The sequence below is a fragment of the Tachysurus vachellii genome, chromosome 3 (assembly GCF_030014155.1).
Source record: "Tachysurus vachellii isolate PV-2020 chromosome 3, HZAU_Pvac_v1, whole genome shotgun sequence".
Lineage (NCBI taxonomy): Eukaryota > Metazoa > Chordata > Actinopteri > Siluriformes > Bagridae > Tachysurus > Tachysurus vachellii.
The window spans coordinates 1561707-1581450 of NC_083462.1; the positions used below are offsets into that span (position 1 = coordinate 1561707).

The 19744-nt window shown below is 38.1% G+C and overlaps 1 protein-coding gene across 2 annotated transcripts in view; it reads right to left on the minus strand.

The window, feature by feature from the left end:
• Nucleotides 1-501: 501 nt before the first annotated feature.
• The window catches only part of LOC132842545 (uncharacterized), a 74452-nt gene continuing 55209 nt past the window's right edge, over nucleotides 502-19744 (minus strand). Inside the window, exons 1-4 of one of the 2 annotated variants that reach the window (XM_060865272.1) lie at nucleotides 3522-3542; nucleotides 3206-3335; nucleotides 1271-1444; nucleotides 502-1150 (exon numbers count right to left, since the gene is read on the minus strand). In XM_060865272.1, coding sequence (XP_060721255.1) covers nucleotides 563-1150; nucleotides 1271-1444; nucleotides 3206-3335; nucleotides 3522-3541 — 912 coding nt within the window. In that variant the 5' untranslated portion in view covers nucleotide 3542 and the 3' untranslated portion in view covers nucleotides 502-562. Of the gene's footprint in view, nucleotides 1151-1270; nucleotides 1445-3205; nucleotides 3336-3521; nucleotides 3543-19744 lie in introns of those variants that run through there. The other variant, XM_060865271.1, reaches the window with a different exon arrangement.

Consider the following 19744-nt stretch of genomic DNA (forward strand, 5'->3'; position numbering starts at 1 on the left):
CTTCTGTATCAAACTCTATACTTGCCCTTCACTTAAAGATGCTATTGGCTGTTTCTGTACTGCAGAACATTGTCAGGAACCTGTAATTATTATTTAGACTCATTGTGAAATACTTCATACGTAATACGAATCATATTAAACAGTAAAACTGCTGCTAAATTTAACAAAATAAATCATATCACCTTTTATTAAACATTTTAAAGCAGAAGTTTAATAATAACACACTTTATAGGAAAGAATAGAATAATATCCAGTCTATTATTTTAGAATAATATTTAAAAATATTCATGGTCATGATCTAATCTCCAAACTTTCCTTAAATATCTGAGATTTTTAGTTTGTTTTTAACAATTCCTCTTTTATAACAGGAAAAAATGCTTTTTTAATCAGACACAGACAGGAGAGCAAATATTAATCATGTTTAGATTTTATTTATTGGAGTTCACTCATTAATTTTCCGTCAAAATGTATGAATCAATTTAAAATAACAGTCAGAGAGGATCAAACAGATTCAGATTCAACTCTACAGAATCTCAGAGCTTCAGGATCCTTCAGATAGACACTAATCATAGACCCTCAGGATATTATAATTATCATTCATGTGTTGATTAAAAAAAGCTGTCATCCTTTCTTTAATCTCCTGGTCACTAGAAACCCCTCCAGTGATGGTGGTCTGCTCAGACACACCTTCTTGGTCTTGCAGGAGATTACTGATGGCTTCAGTCTCAGCACAGTTACCAGGTTCATTTAGACCGTCTGTGTGTCCAGGAAGCGAATAGAGCTGATTGCAGCGTTCGCAGGGTGGTTTCACCTGGCTCATGTCCTTCACATCAAACGCTACACACCTCACTGTAGCTGGGAGTTGTATTGTGTGTGGTGTTCCAGTGTCTTGCGGAAACATGGACATCACAGCAAAGGAGATTTTGCGATGCCACACTTTGAGACAAGACACAGAAGTCATGATTTCTCTCTCTCTGCCACTCTCACAGGACAGAGACACGCCATAGTATCTGTGTTTATTATACTCACAGATACATATGACACTGGAAATCAGTGGGTATCTGTCACCTTTTTTTTTACAATCACCTAATATTTCAGACAGAATTTCCATCATTCGTGTTTCATGTCCTTGGCTGTAACACACTGTGAGCTGAGAGGAAAACACACACATTACAAACTGCACAGAAAACTTGAAGGTAATAAAAGTTAAAATAAAACTTCATTAAATAAAACAAATGTATTTAAAGTTATGAATAAACTGTTTACTAACCAGTTGCAGAAAGAAGGAGAAAGGTGTTCGCTGAGCCGCGTGTGTTTGGAAAAGATCAAATGGTCTTGGGAAATCTTCCTTGATTTTGTCTAACTTCTGAACATGTGGAAAGATATATTTTGGGCGGTAGACTGCAGCATGGATGTGACCTAAGAACAGGATGCTGTGTAGCATCTTGAGAAAAAATAAAAGAATATTATTGAATATTATATGAGAGTTAAAGCAGTGATAAGAAGCAGTTTGGATGAGTGTTACATTCTCCACTGTGTAAATGTGAGCTAACAGACACTCTTCTGTATGACAGTGAAGTAAAGTGACACCATGGCAGTGAGTCACCACAGAAAATTAATATGGGACTGAAGCATGAAAGTGTTGTTTACATTTTTTTGTTTGTTTTTAGTAAAATATGCAGTCAGTAAAATGCAGTCTGGAGCTTATGGTTTTATCAGGCGTGTTATTACAACTTTATATCATGCTGCTGTTTAATTGTGGGTTCTGGTTGTTGATGGTTATGATGTGTGTGTGTGTGTTTAGGATGTAGTGAAGGAGTCTTCAGTGTTAGTGATGTGAGTTTACATTTCTTTACACTTTCTCACTAACACGACAAGATGAGATTTTTCCAGTGTTGTAATGTAACGGAGTACAAATACTTCGTTACTGTACTTAAGTATAAATGTCACGTATCTGTTCTTTACTTCGCTATTTAAACTTATGTCAACTTTCACTTTTACTCCACTACATTTCCTAGATAAAATGTAGACTTTTACTCCGTTATATTTCCACTAAACATCTTCGTTACTCGTTACTACAAAATAAAATCAGAAGAAATGTGTGTGACTACAATAAGGGAGGTTTGGTGAATCACTGCTCCTAGATTACATTACGCTCCGCACACTCTACGGAGAAGCACAGGGACGCGCAGCGTGCACGCGCAGTCAGAGCTGGAGGCGCAGCGTGCACGCGCGGTCAGAGCTGGAGGTGTTTATCTATAACGTTAATCGGCGGAAAGCCGCAAAGAGGCAACCAAAAGCAGTGAAATGTCACTATTCTTATTACCAGAGTTGTAGCACAAACAAAATATTAATGCAAACAATCCATTCAATATTAAATGCAAATAACATTTATTTATTTGGTCTTTGTCTTGTGAATATTAGTTTATTAATGACTGCATTCATTAGACACACTGTTTGTAGAGAATGCACACATACATGAACTGATCTGATTCAAGACTGACATCATTACATCATGCATAAAATTTTGGTGTCCACTTTTGCCATTTAATAATCCCATAACTTTTGTCTTACTATGTAGTCATATAATATATAATATAAAACTCTTCTTGTTTTAAATTCTCACTGAGGGCTAAAACCCCTAAAGATGAAACCCAAGAACCGCCCCTGATCTTATGTCTACCGAAAATCACTGACATTTTACTTTTTACTTTAACTTCAAATACCTAAGTACATTAAATATCAGATACTTTAAAACTTTTACTTGAGTAATATTCTAAAAGGTAACTTTCACTTCTACCAAAGTCTTTTTCTAGTACTTTATACAACACTGGATTTTTCTCATGAACTTGAAGAGAGAATAAAGAGAAACTGCTGATTATGAACACAAGACACAACAGGAAATTATTTAATAAACATTAAAAGTAGGTAAAAACAGATTAAATAGTGTGACGTGTCACTTAATAATAAATTAAATTCTTCAAATTGCTGTGATGGTAATAAACATTAAGGTAGTAACACTAACTCTGCTACAACAGGAAGTGGAGCTGAAATAGGCAGAACGAATGTGTGTAAATTGTTAGTGATCATTTTACCTCACAGTAAAGAGGCATAATCAATATTACAGCTCTAAGATCATCAGCACAAAGTAGACACTGAGGTTAAAAGCCCAATTAAACCAGTATGTTAATGCAGTTCCACTCACCTGTTCCAGTATCAGCTTGGCATCACTCCGTAAGTCTCCCTGTTCCTGGGCACTGACTATATCATTGGCTTTGTTAAAGAGGAGGACTGCATTTCTTGCGAAAGCTGAATTACTGAGGAATTCCTTTGCCCTGTTGTAAATCACAGATTAATATGAGGACAGTTTTCTACTCACACATGAACACAGTGCAAGATCAATAAACACAGCAGAAATCACTGAGAAACACTAAATGAACATGAGCTCACAGACACTTCAGTTTTAATCTCAATTCATCTCTTCAGCTAAAAATAAAACAATGAAAATGAAAGTAACTCACCTTTCTTCTTTGCTTCCCATTGGGTTTGTGGAGAACTAAAGGAAATTGATTAATTTAATTAATAAAGTAAAGTAAAGTAGTGGCCTGTTTCTCATAGCACATTAGACAGGAAACACTACCACATACATACAAAGGGTGTTTGTGTATACGTGTGCATGCATGCATGTGTGTGTGTTTGTGTGAGGGTGTGTGTGTGTGTGTTTGTGTGTGTGTTTGTGTTTGTGTGTGTGTTTGTGTGTGTGTTTGTGTTTGTGTGAGGTTGTGCACACACACATGCACTTCTTTCCTTATCTTTTGCATTTAAAAAAAAACAACAAAAAAAAACCTTTGACACTTTTTCATTGTAACTGAACAAATGTTTTTAACTCAGGGTATCTTAAGTATGTAAACTAGTGTGCCAGCATTAATGATTCAAGATTCAAGATTTTTATTTGTCACATTCAATGCTAGAGATTTAAGCACTTATGTACGTCGCTCTGGATAAGGGCGTCTGCCAAATGCTGTAAATGTAAATGTAAATGTAAATGTGTGTGTGTGTTTGTGTGAGGGTGTGTGTGAGTGTGCGTGTGTGCCATTCCAGACTTTCCTGTTCTGCCCGTTTGACCTCATCGTCGAACAATAGTATTAATTAAAACAAAAGCCACGAGTCTGTAGTTGTCTTTGTTAGTCTGGTCTGTGTTACTGTGTTGTAACTGTCTGGGTTGTAACTAATCACACTGCTGTGTTTATAAATATTAACAGATTGTGTAGGTTCATCATTAGCATGGCTGAGACTGGCATTCTGCTGGGTAGGGCTTCACTTCTGTTTATGATGAGGAAGATTAGGGAGGAGATTTTGTTTTTGCTGAGGCAGAGGACAGTGAGCCAATGTGTATCTACTTTACCACTGAGCAGTTTCTTTTTTAAAAACCTTCACACAAGTCTTGTACATAGTCTTACCAGGAACAACATAAAAGTTCATGTTTGCAGTGTTTTTAACCTCTAAAAATTGACCAGTGCTTTCCTCAATGTCTGGAGACAGTATGAGCTCAGGAAAGGATCCTCACTGTCAGCATTCTCTGTCCTCTGTGATACTCAGCCAGCATGTCCTTCTCCTCACGCAAGAGTACATGCGAGAGTTCTCTCACTTTTGCAACTCATAGAAACTTGTTCAGGTTTCTGGTGAAAATTCTGTATGACTGATGTGTTGTTACTGGATTTATTTGTGAATTGTTAGAATTTTTTTTTACTGGTGTCATAAATTATTAAAATTTCTAAAAAAATATATGGATATCTGTGTGTGTGTGTGTGTGTGTGTGTGTGTGTGTGTGTGTGTGTGTGTGTGTGTGTGTGTGTGTTTATTGGTGAGATCATTTTTCTTACTCAATTTACTTTATATATTTACAAATTTTATAATACACTTAAAGCCCTCAGTGACATACATGAACATTTATTAAACTATCAACACATCTCTAAATCTGAAATTATTATTATTATTATTATTATTATTATTATTATTATTATTATTATTGTTGTTGTTGTTATTATTAATAACAACAACAACAACAACAATAATAATAATAATAATAATAATAATAATAATAATAATAATAATAATAATTATTATTATTATTATTAGAACTCCAAATATGGGTCTCATCATCATCACCATCCATAACCACACACACACACACACACACACACACACACACCCTTTAACAACTCATTTAAATAACAAAAAGAGATTGTGTTTTTATGTATGAACACATTTTTATTTAGAAGAAGAAGAAGAAAAAGTCTCACACAAACTTTCACAGATTATTTTAAGAAAATTATTACACATTATTTAAAGAAAATGCAGAGGGGGCGTCACGTGACCCAGAGTGAGATGGCTGCCTGAGTTCTTAGCTCCGTGCAAATTTTCAAATAATTTACATTTTTCTCCTCTGATTTCTCATTTTATTTCGTTGAACGGGTTTATAACTAGGAAGAGGTCTACTCACCACCCGCCGTCGGCTGAGGCTGACACAGGTTCACTCACTCTCAGCGTTTCTGTGAGACATGATCCCTAAATGGTTAGATCTGCCTGTTTATTTCCCTGCACTGGATATCGAGAGGGCCCACAGATCTCCCACCTTTGCATCTAACAATTCAAATTCAGCTCCGAGAAGTATTTTAGTTCGGTTCCTACGGTTCACTGCTAAAGAAGAAATTCTGAAAGTGGCCCTGAAGAAGACGATGGCTTGGAGCTTCGATTCTACTCGGATCTGTCAACTGGCCTGCTGCAGAAACGATGCAAGTTCGTGACCGTGGGTAAAGCTCTTGCCGTCCACGGTTTATACCGGGGATTTGCCTATCCAGCCAGACTCAGGTGTCTGCACAACGGAAAGATTAAACTGTTCAACGATCCCAAGTCAGCTACGGTTTTCCTTGACTCTCTGGACGTCTAACTTTGATTTTCGTAGGAATAAACTGACGATTCCATTGGACATGTACGATATAACTTTATAAGGTAACCCAAAATGTTATTGTCCGCCACGTAAGTTTGTAAGGTTTTAAATGTTATGTACTGTATACGTGGTGAATATTAAAGGGTAGTTGTTTTTTTTTAATTTTTTCAAATTTAAAAATTTGTTCATTCTAATAACTATTATTCCAATGGTTTTATATGTCATGGTTTTATGTTTTGTATAATACTCGTTAGTGGAGCGGGTAGTGACACGGCCATTTAACTTGGTGGTTTATCTATGTTATTGGCTGTTTCAAGGTGCCTTGTGTTATTTTGTGACTTCTCGATATCATCTGTGCCTCATCGTTTGGGGATGGGGTCTTGGGGGGGAGGGCTTTTTGGGTTTGTTTCATGTTCTACTTGTGGTACTCTTCAGTTTGCATTTGGTATCTCATACTGGCATAATCTGTTGTATAACTTTGCACGTTACTTTTATGACTCTACACTTTCTATATGCCTTTAAATGCTCTTAAATTAGTAACATGAAACCTAAAGGGCATGGGCCATGTAATTTAAAAGGAAGAAAATTTTAACATTCCTTAAAAAAGAACACATACTGTATCGATCTCGCTGCTACAGGAAACTCATTTATCTGATAAAGAACATATGAAGTTGAAAAGAGATTGGGTTGGTCAGATTTATTTTTTCTCATACACATCAAACAGTAGGTGCACTGCAATCCTTATTCATAAAAACATCCCATTCATTCTTGAGCATGTAGAATATGACTCTGAAGGACGATTTGTGTTGGTTTCAGGTGTAATTCTTGGGAGACATATTACTGTAGGAAATGTATATGCTCCAAATATATGATATACAGTATATGCTCCTAATTTTATAGGTCTTAAAATTTAATCAGTATTGCAAAAACATTGTTTTTTTGGGAGGTGACTTCAATTGCATACTTGATGGAAATTTGGATAAGTCAGCAGGTTTCAATTAGTTGTAAATCCTCACATATTTTGCGCAACACTTGAAAAAACCTTTTTCATACCTTCTGAATGCAGAGGTGGGTTGACTATCTAAAATCTGTACTCAAGTAAAAGTACAAGTACTTATGGAAATATTTACTCAAGTAAGAGTAAAAGTAACAATCTTAATAGTTACTTGAGTAAGAGTAAAAAAGTATCCGATGAAAAAACTACTCAAGTAGTTAGTTACTAGTTACTTCTCATATGATTGATATGAAGCAAAAACCCTGATTTTCAAACTACTTGGAGAGCTTTCACACACCTCTCCTTAAAAGTCTCTTTATTCTGCTAATATAAAACACAGGTTGAAGTATATATATATATATATATATATATATATATATATATATATATATATATATATATATATATATAATGTGATTAATGGTTTAATGATGTAAATGAATGATGTGCTGGGCTAACCTGCACTTCCTTTTAAGATTAATTTACTTTATTCTTACATTTGTTACATTTTACATGTATTCTTTAGGTCGGGATAAAACAAAATATAATCCCGTTTTTATTTTGTATATGTTCTACACTTTAGTGAAAAAAAAAACTTAAGTGAGATGTCAGGATTTGCGTATAAATGCAAAACTTCTTACAGTATGCAATTCAATTTATTTTGTGGAACATGGATATGAAAATGCAGACGCTTATAATGAACGTTTGTTCATGAACGTGTTGTTTGTAGGGTTCACAGGATTGCACGAAAGCGTATATGAGGGACTGTAATGAACACGGACGCAGGATAAAAGGGACCCAGATGCAGGATAGACAAACACAAACGGGGTTTAATAACCAAAAGACACGAAACATAACACAAACTAACAACAGGACAAAACAACAGTAGATTCCGCGCTGCACCAGGCAACACGGCTTAACTAAATACTACTAACAATCAAGACACATGAGGGACAGGTGTGCAGACAGGGAGGAGCAGACGAAGGCAGGGCAGACATGTGACAGAGAACATAAACAGAAGGCACATGGCCAGAGTCCAGGCTGAGTCCTGGAGTCCTGACAGAAAACATTCAGACAGTGTGTGAAATGTAGTATTACGTTAAGGTCAAACTGCCCATAGTTACCAAATTACCATCAAATAAGCATCATTTTGACACTTACTGTACCGCTACGTGTTTTTTTAGGTTGGAGCTGGAATTCTTGTAAGCTGTGATGACTGTTTGTTTTGGTGCACACAGAATGCATTGCATTATAAAGCTATTATTTTTTACATCTTGGAGTGAAAATATAGAATTAATTTGAGGCCACGGGTGATCTGCCTTTGATAAAGCGCAAACGTCTTCCTCTGCTTCAGCCATCATCTTCCAACTAAAGGCTGTCTGAATGTATACATCGTGTGAGTTCTTGTTATGTTGGCCCTATTGTGTTAACTGATCATGGTCCTGTTTATTTAGAGATAGATATTAGTATATCAATTCAGAATTCAACCTATTGGAAATGTAACACTTCTTTCTTAAGCAATACTAACTTTCACTCTTTTTTTAAACAGAATATCCAATATCAATATTGGCAGGACAATCAGAATTCACCAGTTTCCCCTGCGGTAAAATGGGATGCTGCCAAAGCTACGTTGCGAGGCCACCTTATTGCTTATGTTTCTCTGATGAACAAACTTAGAACCCTAAAAAGGAAAGAATTGGAAGCTGAAGTATATTTTCTGGAAAAACAACATAAAAGACTCATGAATCAAGGTAATTTAATTTTGTTAAATAAAGCCAGAGCCAAACTTAATTGAGATCATACAGAACATGTTAAAAAATAATTATTTTTCAGTAAACCGCGTTATTACGGATTTGGAAACAAGCCAAGTCGCCTTTTGGCATATCATTTAAAAAAGAGCAGAACGAAAGAACCATAAAAGCAATTAAGACATCTGAAGGCAGAATGACCTTTGACCCCTTGGACATCAACACTGCTTTCTCTGATTTTTATAAAACTCTTTATACAGCTGGGTCCAGCAGCTCCAGTGAGGACTTGCGGAATTTCCTAAATAAGATCTCTCTTCCAAGCATTTAGGAAGATACTAGAGCTTTTTTAAATGCCCCTTTTATTAAGGAAGAAATTTGGCAATCTATACAATCTATGCCATCTGGTAAAGCTCCCGGCACAGACAGGTTTCCGTTAGAGTTCTATAAGCAATTCTGGCCCGAGCTTTGTCCAATTTTAATGCAGGCAATAAATAGTACTTTCAAATTCTATGCCTGAATCCTGGTCATTGGCGGTGATCAGCTTGCTTCTGAAAAAAAGACAAAGACCCAGTGAATTGTTCTTATCGCGAAATTAGTTTACTCAATGTGGATAATTAAATTATAGCCAAATCTTTAGCTCAGAAAAGGCTCAGAAAAGGTGTTTGATAGGGTGGAATGGCCTTTTCTTTTTGCAGTATTTGAAAAAATCGAACTAGGATCTAATTTTATCGGTTTCGTTAAACTTTTATACTCCAACCCAATGGCTCAAGTTAACACTAACAGAAAGTTGTATGACAGATTTCAATAAGCAGAGGTTGTCATCAGAGCTGCCCACTCTCGCCATTGTTATTCTCTTTGGTTATTGAACCATTGGCTGTTGCTGTGAGAACTAATATCAATATACATGGAATTAGAATAGGTCTAGAGGAACATTGTATACATCGAGCCCCTCCTCGAACCGCCACCTTATTGTGGTGGAGGGGTTTGCGTGCCTGAATGATCCTAGGAGCTATGTTGTCTGGGGCTTTTTGCCCCTGGTAGGGTCTCCCAAGGCAAACAGGTCCTGGGTGACGAGCCAGACAAAGAGCGGTTCAAATACCCCTTATGAGAGAGTGCATATCAAGGTCTGTGACGTCGCCCGGTATGGCGCAACCGGGGCCCCACCCTGGAGCCAGGCCCGGGGTTGGAGCTCGCATGCGAGCGCCTGGTGGCCGGGTCTTACCCCACGGAGCCAGGCCAGGCTCAGCTTGAAGGAGCGAAGTGGGGCCGATCTCCTGTGGGCCCACCACCTGCAGGAGGAACCGGGTACTCTACACTGCCATTTGGCCCATAAGCACAAATAACAGTGAGAGACCTATCCCCGAACCGAAGGCACAGGGAAACGACCTTCTCATTCACCGGGCTGAACACCATATGGGCTTGCTCATAGCCCCCCAGCTCAGCAACCATGTGTTGGAGTTCAGCCCGGTGAACGAGAAGGTCGTTTCCCTGTGCCTTCGGGTACTAGCTACATTAGTTATTATCTTTATTTGTATTTAACGTTAATTTGCAATCTAATTAAATGTCTGTCTGACGTGTGATTATTTATTGATATTTTTGTTTCACCTTTTGTTTAACTGTTTATTGAAATGTGCACTAAACAGGGGTGCAAACATTTCGGCGATATGTTGCAGAGCGCAGAGCATTGCAGAGGGTGGTGAAAACCGCCCAGCGCATCACAGGGACTCCACTTCCTGCCATGGAGGACATCCACAAGAAACGTTGTCTGTATCGAGCTCGCAGCATTCTTAAAGAACTCCTCTCATCCTGCCCATGGACTGTTTTCACCCCTGCCCGCCGGCAGGCGTTTCAGGTGCCTCCGGAACAGGACCAGCCGACTAAAAAACAGCTTTTTTCCTAGAGCTGTCTCTTTACTGAACTCTGCCTCTCGCTGATCCTACTGTCCTTCATTCTACTGCGAGCCCCCCCCACCCCCCACCCCCCGAAACACACACACACCTCACACTATGCTATTGGGCTAATGGATTGTCTAAACTAAAACTTCTGATCACTTGTACATTTGCTCAATCACACCCCACAATTCGTTATTGCACTAATGGACTGTTAAAAATCATGCTCATTTGCACACTTGCTCTCCTTTTTTGCATTGCCTTACCATTGTATATACACACCTAATTCCTGTTCGTAATAACAGCAACATATTATATTATGATCATAGTACATATCCTCCTGTATATTTCGGTTTGTTGCAATAACAATATATTTTGTTTATAGCACATACCCTCTGTAAATTTTAGTTTATAGTAATAGACATCTGTATATTATATTCATAGTATATATATATATATATATTCATTTGTATATTATATTCACAGAACATACATATCTGTAAATTACTGTTTATAGTAATAGCCATATATTTTATTACAGCACATATCCTTCTGTAAATCTGTATATTTGTTCATAGTACACACACATCTATAAATCACTCCATATTACCCCTTATTTAGCTTATTTAAATCTTGTACAAACTGTATATCCTGCACTTGCTACTATTGCACTCTGGTTAGACCTAAACTGTATTTCGTTGCCTTGTACTTGTACATGTGTACTGACAATAAAATTGAATCTAATCTAATCTAATCTAATCTAATCTTATTTTCTCTATCAAAGTCACGCGCCCATGTCACGTTGCTGTGCGCGTGGTCACAAAAAGTTAACATTCACTTAAGTTTCACTTTTCACTTGTTTCACGATTCACTTGCATATACAGTATTTCCATGTATTCAGATGCTGCGTTCACGTATTTACATTACAATCCAAGACGCTATATCAGTCAAACTTGCTAACACACACTCACACGGGGTAAAACCAAACCCTATTCATTCACCAATCAGACCCGATCGTTTCTCTCCTCTCCCTATTTGTGGTGTTCCGCGTCACTCCCGTGAGAATGACAAGACCTAAACACAGTCAGTTTACTTGGTGGATTTGGAGCGGCAATTTTCAAACAAAAGAGTAGAAACACGAGTGTCACTGCGGAAAATCCTGGTGGCAACGGAAATAGTGACGATGCAACCACATTGGTTCAGAAAAAAGGCAAGCAAAGAGGTTACCTCTGGAAGTTTCTCGATCGGTGATCAGTAACACAAAATGTGTTGTTTCAATAATAACACAGAGATGGGTGGATTCTGGGACAACGCATTTAGCGTGTTGTCCCAGAATCAACACTAATGTGTTGTTTTTAACACATTCGTTCTAAGAGTGAAGTTTCATCTAAATTTACAATGTCCCATCAGCTGTATTTGTTAGAAATATCCTCACTTGTGTTTCTAAAGCTTCAACAAATAAAATGAGAAAATACAGTCTGCATGGTTCTGTTACTGGCAGTTGTTCCTGTTAAACTTAAACAATTATATTGTCATACCAGCCATGTGTAAAGCTTCATGCCACAGCACGACCACTCTGGGGTGCATTTCCCAAAACCATAGTTGCTAACCTGTTAGCAACTTAGTTGGTTGGCAATGGGAAATTGCATTGCAACCAACAAAGTTGCTAACTTAGTTAATAACTATGGTTTTGGGAAATGCACCCCTGAACAGTCTAATCTATTAGCATGGTTAGTTGATTTGAGAGACTTGTGTCACTTTGAGAGAGATGTGTTTTTGAGAAATAAAGGTAGAACAGTTTTGAACCCATTTAAGGGCAGCATTGAAATAAAATTATGCAGATACTGCCATAATGGCAACAACATAGAATATTTATACTGTGAATACAGTGAGTTTTATCTGTCTTCATTGCAATTAATCTTAACTTATCTCATTGTACTTTGTAGACGCTTAATTTAAGCGTCTACTTCTTCTGTTGTAGAAGTACAAACAAATTGTATATAATTGTGTATATATTATTGTAAATATAATTACCACTTTGTACAGTAAAGAAAAACTCACCACAAGCATTGTGTCCGCATATGTCATTACTGTGGTCGGCAATTCATAGTAATTATCACACTTTACCAGTTAGTCTTGTCCGTCCATTCACATCGGTCATCATTAGTTGCTGACTCTGAGAACTCCCTAGACTTAACTCGGGGTCGTAACACTGACATTTAAGAATGCACTGAATTTTATTATATTTAATAAAAACTGTTTATTATTGTCATCCTTTGTTTGAGAAATTTTCTTGCAAACAATTTTGTTACGATATAAAGATCACATTCTACAGTGTAGTTTATATTAAAAAAACAGTAAACAGTTTATTAAAATTACAGCAGGAACACTAAAATAACAGTATAATGCAACCAAACATCTGACCGTATTATACTGTGCAGCTCTCTTTTTTACAGCACAGTCCCATAATATTTGTACAGTAAACTGTTGTTGAAAATTACAATAGGTAATCTGTAAAATTACAACTTTATGCTGGAAAATCTAGCTGCCAGTATATTACTGTAATTTAACAGTGACATTTTTTAGTGTGAGGGTGATATGGGAAAAGGACTTAGGATCAAATTTTAGTGATGAGGAGTGGTCATCTGTCTGTACAGGTGCTTTCCCCAAAGGTGTCTCAATACCGGCTCTTGAACAAAATTCTAAATTTATCCACAGGACTTATCTAACTCCAGTTTGACTTCATAAAATGTTCCCCAACTCTTCTCAATTATGTTTCAAATGTAGGACGGACATTGGCACAGTGATGAATGTGTTTTGGGATTGGGATAAAATCAAAGGTTACTGGAAAGAGATCCATAAGATTATTCAGAAGATTATCGAAAAGACTTTTGCACTGTCCCCTAATGTTTACCTTCTGAACTGTAAAACCGGTCTGTGCCTTGACTGTGACAAAGAAAGTGTACTGCACTTTTGTATATACTTAGCGAAAAAATGTATATTATTACTGTGGTCAACTCCTCAGATACCCTCAGTCAATATGTGGATAAGTCAAGTCGCCACACTTCTACCTCTGGAAAAACTAACTTATGATTTGCATCAAAGATCAGATGTTTTTTGCCTAACTTGGTCTTCTTTGTGGAACTTTCTGGAAGATGTTCAGTAGCTGATATATTCTTTTAATTTTTGGTCTATAAAATGACCCTGTTATTTACTGATATGCCCTGCTGTATCATATTGTGTGTGTATATGTATATGTATGTGTATATATGTGTGTGTGTGTGTGTGTGTGTGTGTGTGTGTGTGTGTGTATATGTATGTTTTTTTTTTTTTTTCTTTTTTCATTTTACTTATTTCGGCCATCCTTAAAAATATTCTTGTTTGCTGTAACCCGACCAACCCTGTCCATTTAGGACAGACTCAGTTTTTTTTTTCCGACCAACTTGCCGGTTGTAAATTTGCGTTAAGACTGACCAATTTTTTATTTTTTTTACTCTTCAAACAACTAATACAAAAGCAATAAAATAATATTAATTAGATTTTAGTAAGTATTGTAAATATATAAATTGCTTAGGCCTACATACAAACAAAGGCTACATTCTTTCTTTTAAATAAAAACCTGTGATGTCACCTATGTTTACACTATTGGTTAGCGGACGTCACACTATGGCCTGTGCGTTCGCTTCGTTTCATTCTCTCATTCACTGTCAGAGTTAACGGTTCGCACTTGGTAATGATGGCTACGGCTGCAGTAAACAAAATGTTCACCGTCACCGTTCAAAGTCATATGGGTTCGGGCATCATAATACATCTAAACAATTCATTAAAACAGCTCGACACCACTTTAACTTGGCTGGAAAAACTGTGTCCAGATCTTTTCCCATCCCTTCTACCATGTCGACTGACTTGATGGAAATGTAGTGGCTTCTTTATTTCTTGATTCTACCTCATTATTTTTCTTCAAATAAATGCACCTGAAATTCATGCAATAAACATGTTTTTGACAAAGATTTCAATTTGTTTGTGGTCTATATAGCCTGCATCAAAATGTTTGCAATGATGTGCCCAAAGGCACTGGTTGAAGACCCAGTCAGTGATGTCACGATATGCTAATTTGTTTAAATTCATACCTACGTAATCACCATCACCAAAATTGTACTTTTTTTTTTTTACATTGGAACCTGATACTTGTTACTGTACCACTGTGTTGTGTTATTGTTAAAATAAAAAATATATATATATATATATATATATATATATATATATATATATATACACACTGCAAAAAAACAAAATCTAAGAAAGCAAAAAAAAAATCTTATTTTTAGAAAATATCTAAAAATATCATGTTTTTTTGTAATAAAAGAGAAAAAGTCTTGTAAAATACATTGCACACTAGCTCATAATTCTTAATTTAAGAAATTTGGTCTTCTTCTTTCTTGACAAGTAAATGTTAGCTCCTTTTGAGGTAGATTTTACCAGAAACAAGTGAAAGCTATGAAGTGCAAGTTTTGGTGCATGTTCAATTTGATTGTTGTGCTAATTTTAAGAATAATACCACCCCTAAAAACTCTAACTTCAAGAATCTTAAGAAAGGTCAAACACTTGTTTTTTGTTGTTTTAGTGATCTTTTGTTTGTGTCCGTTCATGTATTTGAAAAATCATAAGACAAATTGCTTGTGTGAATATAAACACTTAACAGACAGCACTTAAGTTTATCCAAGGAATATTCTGGGTAAGCTCATTTTGACCTGTACTTTGTATTAATGTTACCCAAAGTGTAGTAAAACATGAGCAACTTATTCTTTGAAGCATGAGACCCAAGTGGATTGCAAATTTGGATTTCATCCGAATAAAGGATTATCTGTAAAGCAGAGGGTCTAGATGAAAATAAAGGTTGTGAAAGTATTAGTTTGCCATCTATGATATCATAAAAATATCCACTGCTGCATTTTTGAGATCCAACATTTATCATGGCAAAGATTTTTGGATGAGACAATAATTGTTCTAAACTCTTTATCAGGGTTTATGGAAACATTTGTTTTTTATTGCGAGGTCTCTTTGTTTTTCTCTTTTCTGACAACAAACTGCTAATCCGACCGAAACCTCTTCTGCTTCCGTCTTTTATGACACTGTCCTGTCTATATGATGTTGAAACTGCAGCAAATGCATCTTTAAAGGACTCCGAGTCCCAAAGCTTCTTGTTGAAGTTCACTTCCTGCATGTGTGTTGAATAGTTTGTAGCTGACTCCTCAAGCTGTTCAGTAACTGAGCTTGATACAACTGAACCTTAGCCACAACATCATTCACATCGCATTACCCTAAGTTGGTTAATACACTTTCATTGGCCGTACACTCATTACTGCAAGGGCTCCGTACAGCCTTCAGTGTATCATAGATAGAACGGGGCATAGAAGCCTTTATTATCCCCACATATACATTACAGCACATTACATACCAACTGAGGAGGTTGGGGTCAGAGTGCAGGGGCAGCTAGGGTTGAGCAGGGAGAGTTGAGGGCCTTGCTCAAGGGCCCAGCGGTGGCAGCTTGGCTGTGCGGAGCCTTGAACCCCGATCCTCCGATCAACAACCCAGAGCCTTAATCAGTTGAGCCGCCATCACCATTGGAGGGGACTGATACTCTTAAGAGTGCATCTGTGGAAATGTCTAGTGGACACCCTTCCGCAGTGACTTCACAGCCTGAAGGATGCAGAGGGACCTGCATAACCCGAGTAACCAGGTTACTAATCAGAAAGAAAGTTGTTTTGTCCAATCACGGCTCTCAATCCAGTGAGAGCCAATCTCCTAAGAATCCCCTAAGAGCCAATCTTTCATAAGCCAATCATTAAATAGCACTTTCCTAAGCCCCGCCCACGGCGCTGCTGCACGGGCAGCGGGAGAGAGGAGGAGGAGGAGGAGAGACAAGATGGCGCAGCTACAACTGTGAGCGTTAGAGGCGGAGAAATCAGAGTCAGAGGGGGGAAATTTAAACGAAGCTGCTATACAAAGTGGTATACAAGAACGTTTCCACGTGTGGAGAGAAAGATTGAATGCAAAAAAAATCAAATTTCTGGAAGAATTATAGTGATATGAAATTGTCATCGGAGTGAGAAAACGATAAGTGATTATTTGAAAGAGAATCTGATGCAATCCAACGGGGAATTGGAATATTGAAATGAGCTTGTTGGGATATATGTACCATATTTAACTCTTCTGGAGAGGAATTGTCTGGTATCGGACGTGATTAAATGTGCATGAATCTGATTCACCGTTGTAATGAGTGGGATGTTGTTTGGGTCCACTAGGTGGGGTAGGATGGGTAGTATAAAGCTGGGTGCATTGAGTGAAGAAGAGAGTGTAATATTCTCAGGCTTTTGCTAAGAGCCAATCATATGCTGTTATATTAGGCACTGTGTTCCTATTGGCTACGGCAGGTGTCAGTCTTTCTATTTCAGGGAGTTAGGAAGTTTTTAGGTTTACACACTATGGCTACAGGTAGCACCTGCATTCTATGTCATGCAATAACATATAAAATCCTCATCTAGAGACAATACAGTGTGTCGACTCGTTAATATTTGAGAAACAACACAACATGGTGTCAGAGTGAACGGATTGCACGGAAATGGATACTTCTGGAGTCCCGATGCCCACGATGAACTGGGAAGCAACAAACCTGCCGGAAGCATGGCGCAAGTTTCAGCAGCATGCGGAGCTGATGTTCAGCGGACCCCTAAAAAGGAAGGGTGAGGATGAAAAATGTAGTTATCTTCTCCTATGGGTCAGAGAAAAGGCCGTGATATTTTTAATACATGGTCTCTGTCTGCAGACGAAGCAAAGGTCTTAAAATCGTATTACGACTGCTTTACAGCATATGTTGAAAACAAAGCAAACGTCATATTTGCCCGTTATAAATTTCACGAAAAAATACGGGGAGACCGCGAACCCTTCGAGCACTTTGTGACTGACCTGCGTTTGCTTGTCAAGGATTGTAATTATGCAAATAGCAACGAGATGGTCCGCGATCGCATTGTTTTCGGGATACATTCACCCAAAGTGAGAGAGAAACCTTTGAATGCAGGCTCTGAATTAACACTTGAAAAAGCAATAGACATCGCTAGATCTCACGAGTTAGCTCAAGCACAGTTGAAAACCATCTCAAATAGTATGAGTACTCCACGTGAACATGCAGTGCACTCAGTTTTTCGTCACACGCGAACAGGGGCAGTTTCAAAGCAACATAATGCTAAGCACACAAAGAAATACAGTGAGAATCTGCAACACAGAAGTGCAACCTCAGTGCAGACAAAAGGATGCGGTTATTGTGGAAATAATCTTCACACTAATCGATCTCAGTGTCCTGCAAAAGGAAAAGTGTGCAAATTATGTGGCAAATTAAACCACTTTGCAAAAGTATGTCGTTCCGGCAGTGAAAAAACTGTACATGCAATAAGCAAAGGACTCTCAGACCAGACTGAGGAGAGTGATGATGAGCTGTTTATTGATTCAGTCACACAGGGCGGACAAAGCTCAGAGATGGAAAAGGCTTTTGTAAACATTAAAACAGGCCCTAAACAACTCAAAATCAGGTTCAAACTGGACACTGGATCCTCTGCCAATGTCATTCCCATACACGAATATGCCAAGTTGAGTACCCAGTGCACGTTACAGCAGACATCTCGCCTTCTGTTTGGATACGGTGGAGAGCGCTTGTCGGTAAAAGGCAAATGTGACCTGATATGCAAACACAGAGACATTGAAATGATCCTGACATTTTACGTGGTTGACACAATTGCACCTCCTGTCATAGGCCTAAAGGGCTGCATAGACTTTGGTCTAATTAATCTTGTACTCTCTGTATCAGAAAAACAGTTGGAAGTGCCAGTTTTAAAGGAATTCGCAGATGTCTTCAAAGGAATTGGACTGTTTCCCGGTGAGTGTACCATACATTTGGACCCACACGCAACCCCTGTAGTCCACCCACCTAGACGTATTCCTCTCGCACTACGCAGCCGCCTTAAAGATGAGCTTGATAGCATGGAAAAGCAGGATGTTATCAGTAAAGTCACAGAGCCAACTGAATGGGTTAACTCAATGGTTGTAGCGGAAAAACCACGCACAGGAAAATTACGGGTGTCTAGACCCGAGGGACCTTAACAAAGCTATTAAGCGACCTCATTACCCATTGCCCACTCTTGAAGACTTAACATGCAAGCTAGCTGGTGCTCAATACTTTAGCATTCTTGATGCACGATCAGGCTATTGGGCTATTAAGCTCACCGAGGAATGGTCAAAACTGACTACGTTTAACACAGTCTTTGGACGTTACCGTTTTCGACGCCTTCCCTTCGGTTTGATCTCAGCCCAAGATGAGTTTCAGCGGAAAATCGATGAGACATATGAAGGCCTAAATGGGGTCATGGTCATTGTTGATGATATTCTCATTTTTGGAAAATCTAAAGCAGAACATGATGAGAACCTACTTGCAATGCTTCAGCGTTCCAGACAGAGAGGGGTTAAGCTCAACCCAGAAAAGAGTGTCATCTGTGCGACAGAGGTGAGCTATTTTGGACATCTACTCACTGCAGAAGGGGTTAAACCTGACCCTGCAAAAGTCGCTGCTGTAAGAAGCATGGAGCCACCCAAAGACAAAGGAGAGCTCGAGACAGTGCTGGGTATGGTCAATTATCTCTCTAAATTTGCACCTGGCCTTGCTGATGTCAACGCACCATTACGTCAACTCCTGAAGGAGTCGAGTGAGTTTGTCTGGGATGCCCACCATGACAAAGCTTTCAGGAAAGTAAAAGAGTTGCTCACATGTGAACCAGGCCCAGTCTTAGCATATTTTGATCCTGTCAAAGAGCTCAGGCTACAGGTCGACGCTTCAAAGTACGGGCTTGGGGCAGTTTTGCTGCAAGATGAAAGGCCGGTTGCATATGCATCTAAGTCCCTCTCTGAGAGTGAGATCAATTACGCTCAAATTGAAAAGGAGCTTTTCGCTGTGTTATTTGGCTGTAAACGTTTCCATCAATACATCTATGGCCGCCAAATTGTCATTGAGAGTGACCACAAGCCCCTGGAGTCCATAATGAGGAAACCCCTGGCTTCAGTTCCTCCAAGGCTACAGAGAATGATCCTTCAGTTACAGAAGTACAACTTCACCATT